Raw genomic sequence first — 13,469 nt, 5'->3', positions numbered from 1 at the left:
GTTAGTAAAAAAATAGTATTTCACTTCTCATTTTTTCTGGTTTTATTGAGATATAATTGGCATAATATTGTACAACTTTAAGATATACAACAGAAGGATTTGATATATGTATGTATTACTAAATGATAACTACAATTAGTTGCATTAACATCCGTCACCTCACATAGTTAATTTTTTTTTCTTGTGATGAGAACGTTAAGGTTTAGTTTCTTAGCAGATTTCTAACATACAATACAGTATTGTTAACTGGAATTTATAACTGAAAGTCTGTACCTTTTGAAAACTTTCACCTTCTGTCTCTGGTAACCATAAATCTGATCTCTGTTTCTATGTTTCTTGAGTTTTTTAGATTCCATATAAATGTGATATAATATTTGTCTTTCTCTCTGTGACTTGTTTTACTTAGCATAATGTCTTCTAAGTCCTATTGTAAATAATACTGCTATGAATGTAGGGGATGCACATATGTCTTTGAATAGGAATTTTGTTTTCTTTGGATATGTATATCTAGACATGGAATTACTGGATCATATGGTAGTTCCATTTTTGGAAGAGATGGATTTTAATAAATATTAATAAAGAAAATGTCATAAGTATATAGAAAATATGATATTTTCTTTATCAGGAGAGGAAGTAAAGAGCCTCCTGATGAGGGTGAAGGAGGAGAGTGAAAGGATATCAGGAGAGGAAGTAAAGAGCCTCTTGATGAGGATGAAGGAGGAGAGTGAAAGGAAAGGGAAAGAGCCAGCTTAAAACTGAAGATTTAAAAAAACTAACATTGTGGCATCCGACCCTATTACTTCATGGCAAATAGAAGGGGAAAGGTGGAAGTAGTGACAGATTTTCTCCTCTTGGGCTCTAAAGTCACTGTGGATGGTGACTGCAGCCGTGTAATCAGAAGACGATTGCTTCTGGGCAGGAAACCTCTGACAAACCTAGACAGGGTGCTGAAAAGCAGAGACATTACTCTGCTGACAGAGGTCCGTATATTCAACACTGCGGTCTTCCAATGGTCACATGCGGTTGTGAACTGAGCAGTAAAGAAGGTGTGGGGCGCCAAAGGATTGATGCCTTTGAACTGTGGTGCTGGAGAAGACTCCTGAGAGTCCCTTGGACTGCAAGGAGATTAAACCAGTCAATCTTAAAGGTGATCAACCTTGAATATTCATTGGAAGCACTGATGATGAAGCTGAGGCTCCAGTATATTGATCACCTGATACGAACATCTGACTGCATTGGAAAAGTCCCTGATGCTGGGAATGGTTGAGGAGAAGAGTGCATCATAGGACAAGATGGCTGGATGGCATCATTGATACAATGGACATGAACTTGGGCAAACTCTGGGAGATGGTGAGGGACTGGGAGGCCTGGTGAGCTGCAGTCCAGGGGTTGCAAAGAATCAGACACGCTGGGGTGACTGAACAACAGTGAGCAATATAGAAAATGATGGGAACCATGGGGAGCTGGAGAATGTAGGTACAAAATAAAATTATGAATAGTTTCAGCTCCAACCCATTGTTTAATTCATGGTAATGTGGGCCCACTGTTGACAGATTTTTTCTTTATTTTTCCCTCAAGACAAATGGAATTTGTGAAAATTTATGTTGATATACCAATTCTTCAGTCCTCAAATGATGGATCACTTTTTAACAATTTCTTAATGGTGTGATACACAAAATCATATGAGGGCCAAGTTGTTACCATGGATTACCAATTCTTAATCTCTCTGTTGCATACATCAGGTAAAGCTGCTCTTTTGATTATTTTGTATTGAAGTATAGTTGATCTACATATGCTAATTTTAGGTGTATAGCATAGTGATTCAGTTATATATTATATATATGTAATAATATTATTTTTTCAGTTCATTTGCGTTATAGGTGGTTACAGGATATTGAACATAGTTTTTTGTGCTGTGCAGCAAATACTTATTTATCCATTTTATGGTTTTTATATATGGTAGTGTGTATCTGTCCATCGCATATCCTAATTTATTCCTCTCCCACTCCTCCTCTCCTTTGATAACCATGCGTTTGTCTTCCTTGCCTGTGAGTTTGTATGTTTTGTAAGTTCATTTTAAAAACTGTTTTTTATAGTGGAGTATCTAGCTGATTAACAATGTTGTGATAGTTTCAGTTGGACAGCAAAGAGACTCAGCCATACATATACATGCATCCGTTCTCTCCCAGACTCCCCTCCCATCCAAGGCTTCCATATAACATTGAGCAGAGTTCCCTGTGCCATGCAGTAGGACCTTGTTGGTTATCCATTTTAAATACAGCAGTGTGTACATGTTGATTCCAGAGTCCCCAACTATCCCTTATGCCCATTCTTCCTTGCTGGCAACCAGTTAAATTCATTTTTGTAATATTTTAAATTCAACATATATAAGTGTTACCATCTATTTGTTTTTCTGACTTACTTCAAATAGTATTATCTCTAGGTCCATTTATGTTGCTGCAAATGACATTCTTTCATCCTTTCTTAAAGCTGAGCAATATTCCAGTGTGTGTGTATGCGTATCACATCTTCTTTATCCATTGATGTGTTAATGGACATTTAGGTTGCTTTCATGTTTTGGCCATTGTAAATAGTGGTGCAGTGAATGTTGTGGTGCTTGTTTTATGTTTTTCTGAAGTATGGTTTTTTCCAGATGTATGCCGGGGGTGGGACTGCTGGATCATATGATAGATCTACTTTAATTTTTTAAGGAACCTCCATACTGTTCTCCTAGTGGCTGTACAAATTTATATTCCCGCAAGAGTCTGGGAGGGTTCTCTTTTCTCAGTACTCACTCAAGTATTTAATACTTGTGGAATTTTCTGATGATGGAAAAACTGCTGTATTTAAACAAGACTTTGAGACAAGTTGTCAAGATTGTATGGTTTAATAGAATACAGAATGTACTGAAATGGGGGGGGGAAAAAAAGCTCAAGGAACATATACACTAAAAATAAAGCCTAATGGAAACTATGTGTCAGTGTAAGTTCATCAGTTGCAACAAATGTGCTACTTCAGTGCCAGATGGTGCTAGTGGGAGACCCCTGTGTATGGGCCCCCTGCTGGGTGGGGAAAGGGTACAAGAGGGAGTATATGGAAACTCTGCTTTCTGGCTCAATTTTGCTGTAAGCCTAAAATTGCTGTAAAAAAAGTCTATTAAAAATCACAAATAAATAAGTGTTAAATAAGTAATAATATAGAAAAATAATAGTAAATCAGTGTAACAGTATCTATTATCTTTATTTACATAATTCTGTGAACTTAATAGTCAAGTAATGAAGAACACAAAGGCACTGATAATATAAGGTAGAGTCAGTCCCAGGAACAATTAATAAGTTAGTCAAGTGTTCATTCTTACTGTCCTTTTATTGATACCATTTTGCCATTTCTCTCCATAGCTGTTTAAAACTTGCCTAGCACTGCTTATATACCGTGGGTGACATATAATTTTGCCTTTTTGAAAGGTCCCCATAAATACATACCTTTCTGACATCTAATTCCACAGATCTGGTGTCTCTAAAGTGAAGCTCATCAATCTGAAAAAAAAATTAATCTGGAAAAATGTGTTAATGAGTATTTAATGGCTTAAGTTTTTTCTTCCAAAGCAATACAATTTCTTTTAAAATATATTTGTCCTGTGAATATGCAGCCTTAATTATAAAGAATGATTATAGCAGTAGAAATATCATATGGTTAAATAAATGGACTTTTTTTCTTGGTAAACTGAGCATTTTAGCACTTGTTCCAATGCCAGATAATTGGTGTTTGAAATGTAACATGATGGCTTTTTAATTACATCCTAAACATTGAGTCAGTGTTCAAAAACTGGCCTTTATCAGGTGAATATTCTGGGTTTTGGACCCTTACTTGCATTGATGACTCAGTTATCTTTAACAATTTAATGAATGGTTCTCTTTCTGAACAACTTATGGAAAACAGAAGAAGACTTGAGATTTATTGCATATATATGAACATTATATTTTATTTTTCCCAGATCTTAAGCATATCTCTGTATGACACATTAATATCATAGGTAGTGAGTATCTTTGTGTTTTCTAATTTATTCTTAAAATAGTTTGAAACTTACTGTTATATTTTTCTACTTCTTTACTTTCTGTTAAATCTTTCCAGAGTTTTTCTGCATTTTAAAAATTGAAGTGGTTGCCTTTTTTTTTTTTTTTGGCTAGGTCCTTTTTATCCACTTTAATCACAGTCTCCTATTTTGAAATCAAAGGTCAAACTTTTAAAATATAGTCAGTCTTAATGTGTGTATAATTTTCTCTAACTTTGCTCTACAATGCAGAGTCAGAGCTTCCATCTGCTTCCAATGTGGTCGTCAGAACGTCTGCCACTGTGCTTATTCACTGAGGCATCATACTTGTGATGTCCTCTCTGTCACTGAGTTCTACGGTGCTTTGATCAGCTGCCACTGTGTGTTACCTGGCTACCTCTGTTTTTCCCAAGGATTTCCCTGACAGTGAAACAGCTTCCATCTTGTAGCTTCTGAATTATTTCTTACTTTAAGATGGATCTTTCTATGCAAGAAAACTGAATACAATGTTGCTTCTAGTGTTATACTGGTAAACATCTTCCCTGGAAGAGGCATCTCAAGAATGTATGCTATAACATTTTCATGTGCAAACTGACACAGTGCTATCTCGTCTTTTAGAGATAAAAAGACATTTTAAAATACAATTTTTGTTGTGGAATCATACAGTGCTATCCTTGATTTTTACAGCTGTAAAAGGCATTTTAAATGCAATTGTTGTTGTTGTTGAGGTGCTAATAAGTTCATGTCTGACTCCTTCGAAACCCCATGGATGTTCACCAGGTTCTGTCCATGGGATTTCCCAGGCAAGAAGACTGGTTCAGTTCAGTTCAGTTGCTCCGTTGCATCCGACTCTTTGCGACCCCATGGACTGCAGCACGCCAGGCCTCACTCTCCATCATCAACTTTAGGAGCTTGCTCAAACTCATGTCTATCAAGTCGGTGATGCCATCCAACCATCTCATCCTCTGTCATCCCCTTCTCCTCCCATTTCAATCTTTCTCAGCACTAGGGTCTTTTCCAAGGAGTCGGTTTTTCACATCTGGTGGCCAAAAGTATTGGAGTTTCAGCTTCTGCTTCAGTACTTCCAATGAATATTCAGGCCTGATCTCCTTTAGGATGGACTGGTTGGATCTCCTTGCAGTCCAAGGGACTCTCAAGAGTCTTCTCCAACACGATAGTTCAAAAGCATCAATTCTTTGGTGCTCAGCTTTCTTTATAGTCCAACTCTCACATCCATAGCATGACTACTGGAAAAACCATAGCCTTGACTAGACGGACCTTTGTTGGCAAAGTAATGTCTTTGCTGTTCCCTTGGTATCTCATATTTTGTTGAAGAGATCTCTAGTCTTTCCCATTCTGTTGTTTTCCCCTATTTCTTTCCATTGATCACTGAGGAAGGCTTTCTTATCTCTCCTTGCTATCCTTTGGAACTCTGCATTCAAATGGGTATATCTTTCTTTTTCTCTTTGCCTTTCATGTCTTTTCTTTTCTCAGCTATTTGTAAGGCCTCCTTGGACAACCATTTTGCCTTTTTGCATTTCTTTTTCTTGGGATGGTCTTGATCACTGCCTCCTGTACAATGTCATGAACGTCTGTCCATAGTTCTTCAGACACTATGAGATCAACCCCTTGAATCTATTTCTCACTTCCACTGTATAATTGTAAGGTATTTGATTTAGTTCATACCTGAATTGTCTAGTGGTTTTCCCTAACTTTCTTCAATTTAAGTCTGAATTTAAGAAGACTAGAGTGGATTTCTAGTTTTTTGAGTCTTCTATTTCCTTCTCCAAGGATCTTTCCAACTCAGGGATCAAACTGCTTTCTTTACTACTGAGTCACCAGGGACACCCCTTTAAATGCAGTAACTACCACTTAATTTCAAATTCAGTTCATCCAGTTAATGCTAAAGCAATTAAATGAAAACACTTCCCTGGTGGCTCAGTGATAAAGAATCTGCCTGCCAGTTAGGAAATGAGAATTTGATCCCAGGGTCGAGAAGATCTCTGGAACAGTTTTCTTAGGTAGCCAGATGTGAATGGCACGTCTGTAACTGCCTCAGTAGCCACCTCTTCTCTCCTTATATATACATTTTGAGATATTTCTTCTAATTGACAAATTCAGAAGAGAATAAATGGTGAATTGCTAAGAGATCATTGAGAACAATCACATATACAAAAAACAGTACACATTGACAGGCCCATGCTGCAGAGCGGTAAATTACAAAGCAATCACCAGTGCAAGCACCACTTATGTTAAAATAAATAAATAAAAATAACATTGCCAGCATCCGTGAAGATGCTCTCATGCCCCTTCCTAACTATTCTCTTTACACCTGAGAAGTAACAATGAAGAATTTTATAGGAGTCACTTTCTTACATTTCTTTATTTTTTTGCCACTGATAAAAGAGTTCTTAAATACAATAGATTGTCTAATCATTATATAAGTGGAGCCTTATTCTTAATATCCTGCATTCTTAATATCTTGCTTTATTTACTAAACAATAGTTTTGTGAAATTCATTCATGTTTGTGTATAGCAAATACTTGTTCATTTATTTCTGATTTTTTTGTTGTGGTAAAACATAAGATTTACTGTTGTGATGACCATTTTTAAGTGTACAGTTCAATGGTATTAAATATGTTCATACTGTTGTGCTACCAGCTCCATCCACTTCCATAATATTTCTATCTTATAAATCTGAATCTTTATACCATTAAACAATAACTCCCCATTCCTCTTCCTTTCATCCCCTGGCAACTATCGTTCTATCTTCTGTCTATGTGATTTTGACTAGTCTAAGTATCTCATTTAGTGAAATAACACAGGGTTTGTGTGTTTGTGTGTGTGTGCAATTGGTTTATTTCACTTAGCATTGTGACCTCAGAATTCACCCATGTTGTAGCATATCACAGAATGTCCTTCCATGTATTTGATAAATAATATTCTATTGCAAAATATGTCACATTTTGCTTACATATTCATCCATCAATGAGCTGTTGAGTTGCTCTACCTAGCTATAGTGAGCTGTGTGTTGAGAATTTTTGTATCAGTATTCACCAGGGTTATTAGACATATCTTTGGGTTTAGTTTGTTTTTATTCTAGCTAATTGAGGTATGCAGTTAGGTTGTTGATTTGAGGCTTTTTTATATAAGCATTTATAACTATAAATTTTGCTTTTTAGCACTGCTTTTGCCACATCCTATAATGTTGATAGTTCATCTTTTTTATTTTCATTTGTCTCAAGATATTTTGTATTCCTTCCAGCTTCTTCCTTGATCTCTTAGTTGTTTAAATGAACAGTTTTTAATTTCCACTTATTTTTGAATTTTCTAATTTTCCTTTAGTTATTGATTTCTAGTTTCATTTTATTATGATTTGAAAATATGCTTTGTATTATATGATTTCAGTCTTTCCAAACTTACTAAGACCTATTTCATGGCCTAAATATGGTCTACCCTGGAAAATATTCCATATGTACTTTAGAAATATGTGTATTGTCCTGCTTTAGGATAGAGTGTTCTATAGTTCTGTTCAAATTGTCTAGTTCTTTTTTGATCTAAAGTCTATTTTTTCTGTTATTGAAAGTGAGGTATTTACATTTTCCATAATTACTGTAAAGTTACTTATTTCATCTTTCAATTCTGTCAGTGTTTGCCTCATTTATTTGGAAAGTCTAATGGTTAGTTCATATATATTGGTAATTGTGATTTATTCTTGTTGAACTGTCACTTTTATGGTAAATATACTGTTTTACTTTGTCTCTTGTAACAGTTTTTGACTTTATCTTTAAGTTTATCTTTACTTACATTAACACAGCCATTCCTACTTTGGTTGCTATTTGCAGGAAGTATCTTTTCCTGTCCTGTAACTCTTAACCTATGCATGTTCTAAGATCTAAAATGAGGCTTGTAGACAGCATGTAGTTGGATCAGACTTTTTATCCATTTGACCAATCTTTATCTTTTTCTAGAGTTCAATTTATTTACATTTAAAATAATTACTGATAAGAACTTACTATTGAATTTTACTCATTGTTTTCTTCATGTAGTAGCTTTTTTTGAACCTCCTTTCTTGCCAGATTCTTTTTTTTAGTTGACTTTTTTGTATTTTTCATTTCTTTTCAACATCCTTTCATGTTCATTCTATAGATATTTTCTTTATAGTTTCCAGGAGAATTACATAAAACATCTTAAAATTATACCAATCTATTTTAAACTGATGATAATTTAATTTCATACAAAACTTCTTTACAACTGACTCTCTGTATGTTATTAATGCCACAAATTAATCTTCATGTATTGTGTACCTAACACTGATTTATTCCCATTTTTAATGCTTTTGACTTTTAAGTTTTATAAAAGAATTTAAAATGGAGTTGCAAGCCAAACTAAAATAATAAAGGATTTTACATTTCTCAGTATACTTACATTTAACTGAGAACTTTATATTCTCATGTGATTTAAGTTACTGTGTAACATTGATTTCAACTTGAAGGACTTTAACATTTCTCATAGAGTAAATCTAGTGGTAATAGACTCCTTCAGCTTTTGTTTATCAAAGAATGTTTTAATTTTTCCTTCATTTTTGAATGACTTTTTCTGGGTACAGTATTTTTGTTTGACAGATTTCTCCCCTTACACTACACACACACACACGTATACACATCCCTGTATATATTTATACATAATCCTACTGCATTTCTGCTGAGAAATTGCTTATGATCTTATATAAAATTACTTTTATGTGATGATTCACTTTTCTGTTGCTGCTTCCAATGTTCTGTATTTGACTTCGACAGTTTTGATTATAGTATTTCTTGATGTTGAACTCTGATTTATCCTTCTTATAGTTATATGTCTTTTGTGTTTGTGTATTGATTTCCTCAAATTCTGGACTCTTGGCCATTATTTCCTCAAATAGACTCTGTACTTCTTTCTCTTCTTCCTTTTTTGGGATTCCTATGTTTTGTGTATTGTTCCATTTGACACTGTCCCATAGTCCCTTAGGCTCTTTTCACTTTTCTTTATTATTTTTTTCTATTTGCTCCTCTGTCTTGATAATTTCAAACAATCTAGCTCCAAAACAACTATTTTCTTCTGTCCATCAAGTCATCTCTAAGAAATTTTTAATTTATTTCTTGTATTTTACAGATTCAGAATTTTTTTTATTTATTATTTCCATCTCTTGATATTCTCATTTTGTTTATAAATCATTTTAATTTTGTTTACTTGTTTGTCTGCATTTTTGTTTTGGTCATCAACAATTTAAGACAATATTTTCAAGTCTTTGTTAGTTAGAAGCCTGAATTTTCTTTAGGGTTATTTTCTGGAGATATATTTTGTTATTTTGACTGAGCTATGTTTCATTTTTATGATACCTTATGATATTTTTTGTGATTTAGGAATTTCAAAAAGCATCCATTTCTCCCAGTTTTTATGGAATGGCCTTGTCAGAGAAAGACCTTTACTAATCACCAGCCTCTGCCCATGATGTCATACTCCAAGGCTTCAGGGGGACTGCAGACTCCCTGAAGCTCCAACAATACTTTCCATTGCTTTCAGCAATCTCTGGGTCTGATATCCAAACTATGCCTCCGCTGTCATCAGTGTTTTTAGTTAAGAAAATGAGAAAGAAATCCATTAACCACGCCCTTAGACAGTTCAGAATGTTACAAAAAAAGAGATTCCATCCTTTTCCTTCTGTCCTAAGGCAGATGTTGAGATTTGAGATGTTTCCTTCCAGCCACACAGAATAAAGTACATGAAGGAGGTTGGGAAAGGGTTGCAAAATGCCACAAATTTCCTGCCAGTTTGTGTTCTGCTTCTTCTTTGTTGGGAGTTCACTTGTTTGGTGCAGCTCGTTAACTATTTTCTAGAGTTCTCAGAAAGCTATTTTTTTTTTTTTTTTTTTTTTTTTTTTTTGAGGTTTAGCATCAGTCTTTAATGCTGTCACGCTGCACATTGACAAGTCACACACTTTGGTCTTGTGTTGGCAGTGGCAACTTACAATGAGTCTAAAAGTCTGAGCACCAGACTGACCTTGCAAGGAACAAACACTTGTTCCAACACCCCCCACCCTGCCCCCCACTCCCACCAGGTTCTTTCTCAGTTCCATCATGGCCCTATACAGAGAACAGCAGCTGCTGCGGACCGGTTTCATCTGACTGCACACCAACTTTACACAGAATTATAAAAACATATTTACAGACGTTCCACAGTGCTCCTGTAATCAGAAGCAAAGACCCTTTTATCAAAAGGGATTATAGCTAGGGCTGTGCAAAATTCAAAAGGATCAGATCCTTTTGAGAGAGTCCAGAGTCCATTGAACTAAAAAAAAATGACCCGGGTCATGGGGAAATCCCAGGTGTACCAAAAGATTGCCTCACAGCAAAGGAAGGTGAAGATCTCTGCCTGGGAGCCTGGGGCCAAAATTCCAGCCACGGCCCCCGACTCTTGAAGGCGAGGCAGCTGTACGTTACACTCAGTGAAGGCCGGCTCCCTTGGTCCTGCTGGAACAAGGGAGGTATTGCTTGTGGGAGCTGGCCAGGCAGTTCAGCAACGAGTTGAGATTCTCAATTTGAGATGGCAAAAGAAAAGAGCGGGTTTCTTAGGGAAGGGAAAGATGGGGGAGACAAATACAGAATAAAACATGAACTGATCACACATTACAAACTGAGGAGTGTACAGGGTCTGGTAACCATGAAGGCAGGTCCACACCACAGGACATCTGCAAGCGGAGGGACTACAACAGGGGGATCAAGTCCAGCTGTGGGTCTGCGGTCTGCCTCTCCCCCTGGGCAGGGTTTGGAGAGGGAGGAGGGGGGTGCTGCCCACCCAGGAGGGCTGCAAGGACCCAGTGGGGCAGACTGCACTGCCTTCGCCTGCTGTCCCCACCACCTGCCACCCTACCGCTCGAAAAACAACTTTAGTCTAGTGCACGACTTTGAAAGATTGTAATATATTCTCTGGAAAACATTCAGCAGTATGAAAGCCCTCCCGCCCTCTCACGGGTCCACAGCTGGTGGAACGGTCCGGAAATCCTTGAGCTCTGGAAAGGTCCCTGGTCAGTTCTTGGGGAACACAGGTTGACTATATCGGAAGAACCTGCTCAAGAACGGTTCTTGACGTCTGGGGAATCCTTTCGGGGAAGATCACTTCAAACTCAATAATGAGGTCCCCACGTTTCTCGGGGGTTTTGGGGAGAGGGAGGCCTTCTCCGGGAACTTTTCGCCGCATACCAGGCCTGATGACATCTTTGAACACAACGGGTATGGTCCTGCCGTCCAGAGTGGGGACATTCACTGTACAGCCACACAGAGCCTCCCGAAGGCTGATCCTGGCTGGATAAATGACATCAGAGCCATCTCTCTTAAAGATATTGTGTGGCTTGTCCTTTAAAACAAAGACAATATCGGCTGGAATGTTGTTGGAAGTCTGGTCTCCTTCCTTGGGGAAGGTGATTTTGGTCCCTTCTTTCCACCCCCGCTTCACTTCGATGGTCAAGATTTTGTCTTCATTGCGAATGCTCTTTCCGTCGGGGTTCAGACGCTTATGAGAGATTTTCATCTTCTTGGTACAGCCGCTATAGATCTCTTCGAGTGAGACCCTAAGATCATGGGTGACGGGGGGATCTTGTTTCTTTCGGGTGGGCTCTTGGGCAGGGCGGGAGCGGCCAAAGTTCATGTTGGTGAAGCCACCCATGCCCATGGGGAAGCCAGAGAACGGGTCATCGATGTCCATGCCTTCCTCCCCGTTGCGCTGCCCAAAAAAGGTGTCAAAGGGATTTCGGCCACCGAAGATCTCAGCAAACATGGCATGAGGGTCTCCATGGAATGTGTAGCTGAAGGAGGTACCATTAGTACCGCCGCTGCTCCCGCCGCTGGGGCCACTGCCCTTCAGGCCTTCCTCCCCGTAGCGGTCGAAGATCTCGCGCTTGCGCGGGTCGCTGAGCACGTCGTAGGCCTCGGCGATCTCCTTGAACTTCTCCTCAGCGCCGGGCTCCTTGTTCTTGTCCGGGTGGTAACGCAGCGCCTGACGGCGGTAGGCCCTCTTGATCTCCTCGTCCGACGCACCTCGGGCCAGGCCCAGCGTCTGATAATAGTCCTTTCCCATTGCCCCCGCCTGCGGCCCGGCACCCAGCTGTCGCCGTCCCCCGGCCAGAAAGCTATTTTTATCTACAGATTTATTCAGTGGCATCTTGGTGATCTAGATTTGTAATGTTTTTGTTTGAATGTATTTAGAATGTTTTTACATTTGTTTTTATGTATTGGAGATTTTGTCTTAAGTGGAAATTTTAAAAGATTCTTTCAGCTTGTTGCTATCATTTGGAAATGTAAAGTTTTACTTTTTCTATTAGCTTGCAAAACTTATTAATTGTAATTTATCAACAGATTTTTGAGAGAGTGTTTCTGTCTGCAAACTCATAACGTCTATAAGCATTAAGATTTTTTCTCTTCCTTATAAATGACTGTGATCACTTAAAATTTTGAAGAGAGTTAGTTATATGATGCTTCCTTGAGTGATTTATCATCTCAAATGTAAAACTTTTGAGCTAGGCTTTTTGTTGGTGATCAGGTGCTAAGCTATGTCTGACAGTTTTGAGACCCCATGGACCGTAAGCCTGCCAGGCTTCTCTGTCCATGGGATTTGCCCAGCAAGAATACTGGTGTTGGTTGCCATTTACTTCTTTAGGGGAACTTCCTAACCCAGGGATTTAATGTGCATCTTCTGCATTGGAAGGTAAAGGCATTCTTTACCACTATGCCACCTGGGAAACCATAGACTTTTTGTATTCAACACTAATTCTGTAACTTCTCCAGGAGCTCAGTGGGTAAAGAATCTGTCTGCAGCACAGGAGACCTGGGTTTGATACCAGGTATGGGAAGATGCCCTGGAGGAGGAAATGGCAAACTGCTCCAGTATTCTTGCCTGGAAAATCCCATGGGGCCGAGGAGCCTGGCAGACTGCAGCTGATGGGGTATTAAATTTTATCAGTCAGTTCAGTCTCTCAGTCATGTCCTACTGTTTGAAACCCCATGGACTGTAGCACGCCAGGCCTCCCTGTCCGTCACCAACTCCTGGAGCCTACTCAAACTTATGCCCATCATGTCGGTGATGCCATCCAATCATCTCATCCTCTGTCATCCCCTTCTCCTCCCACCTTCAATCTTTCTCAGCATCAGGGTCTTTTCAAATGAGTCAGTTCTTTGCATCTTTGGGCCAAAGTGTTGGAGTTTCAGCTTCAGTATCAGTCCTTCCAATGAATATTCAGGACTGATTTCCCTTAGCATTGACTGGTTGGATCTCCTTGCAGTCCAGGGGACTCTCAAGAGTCTTCTCCAACACCACTGTTCAAAAGCATCAATTCTTCGGCCCTCAGCTTTGTTTATAGTCCAACTCTTACATGTATACATGACTA

The 13,469-nt window shown here is 38.4% G+C and overlaps 1 protein-coding gene and 1 long non-coding RNA gene across 3 annotated transcripts in view; one reads left to right on the top strand and one right to left on the bottom strand.

Moving 5' to 3' along the window:
- LOC139035046 (uncharacterized) overlaps positions 1 to 13,469 on the top strand; it is a 465,494-nt gene that overhangs the window by 5,222 nt on the left and 446,803 nt on the right. The window lies entirely within an intron of this gene.
- On the bottom strand, positions 10,994 to 12,202 carry LOC139035174 (dnaJ homolog subfamily B member 1). The gene has a single exon (XM_070467731.1). It carries the CDS (start codon positions 12,161 to 12,163, stop codon positions 11,141 to 11,143), a length of 1,023 nt encoding a protein of 340 aa, XP_070323832.1. The 5' UTR covers positions 12,164 to 12,202; the 3' UTR covers positions 10,994 to 11,140.

This window comes from Odocoileus virginianus, chromosome 5, assembly GCF_023699985.2.
Source record: "Odocoileus virginianus isolate 20LAN1187 ecotype Illinois chromosome 5, Ovbor_1.2, whole genome shotgun sequence".
Lineage (NCBI taxonomy): Eukaryota > Metazoa > Chordata > Mammalia > Artiodactyla > Cervidae > Odocoileus > Odocoileus virginianus.
Note: the sequence above shows the minus strand (reverse complement) of the source record. Positions and strands in the feature narration are given on the sequence as shown.

What these genes read in the sequence shown, in the direction of transcription:
- LOC139035174 (XM_070467731.1), bottom strand. Translation starts at nt 12,163, where the DNA reads ATGGGAAAGGACTATTATCAGACGCTGGGCCTGGCCCGAGGTGCGTCG.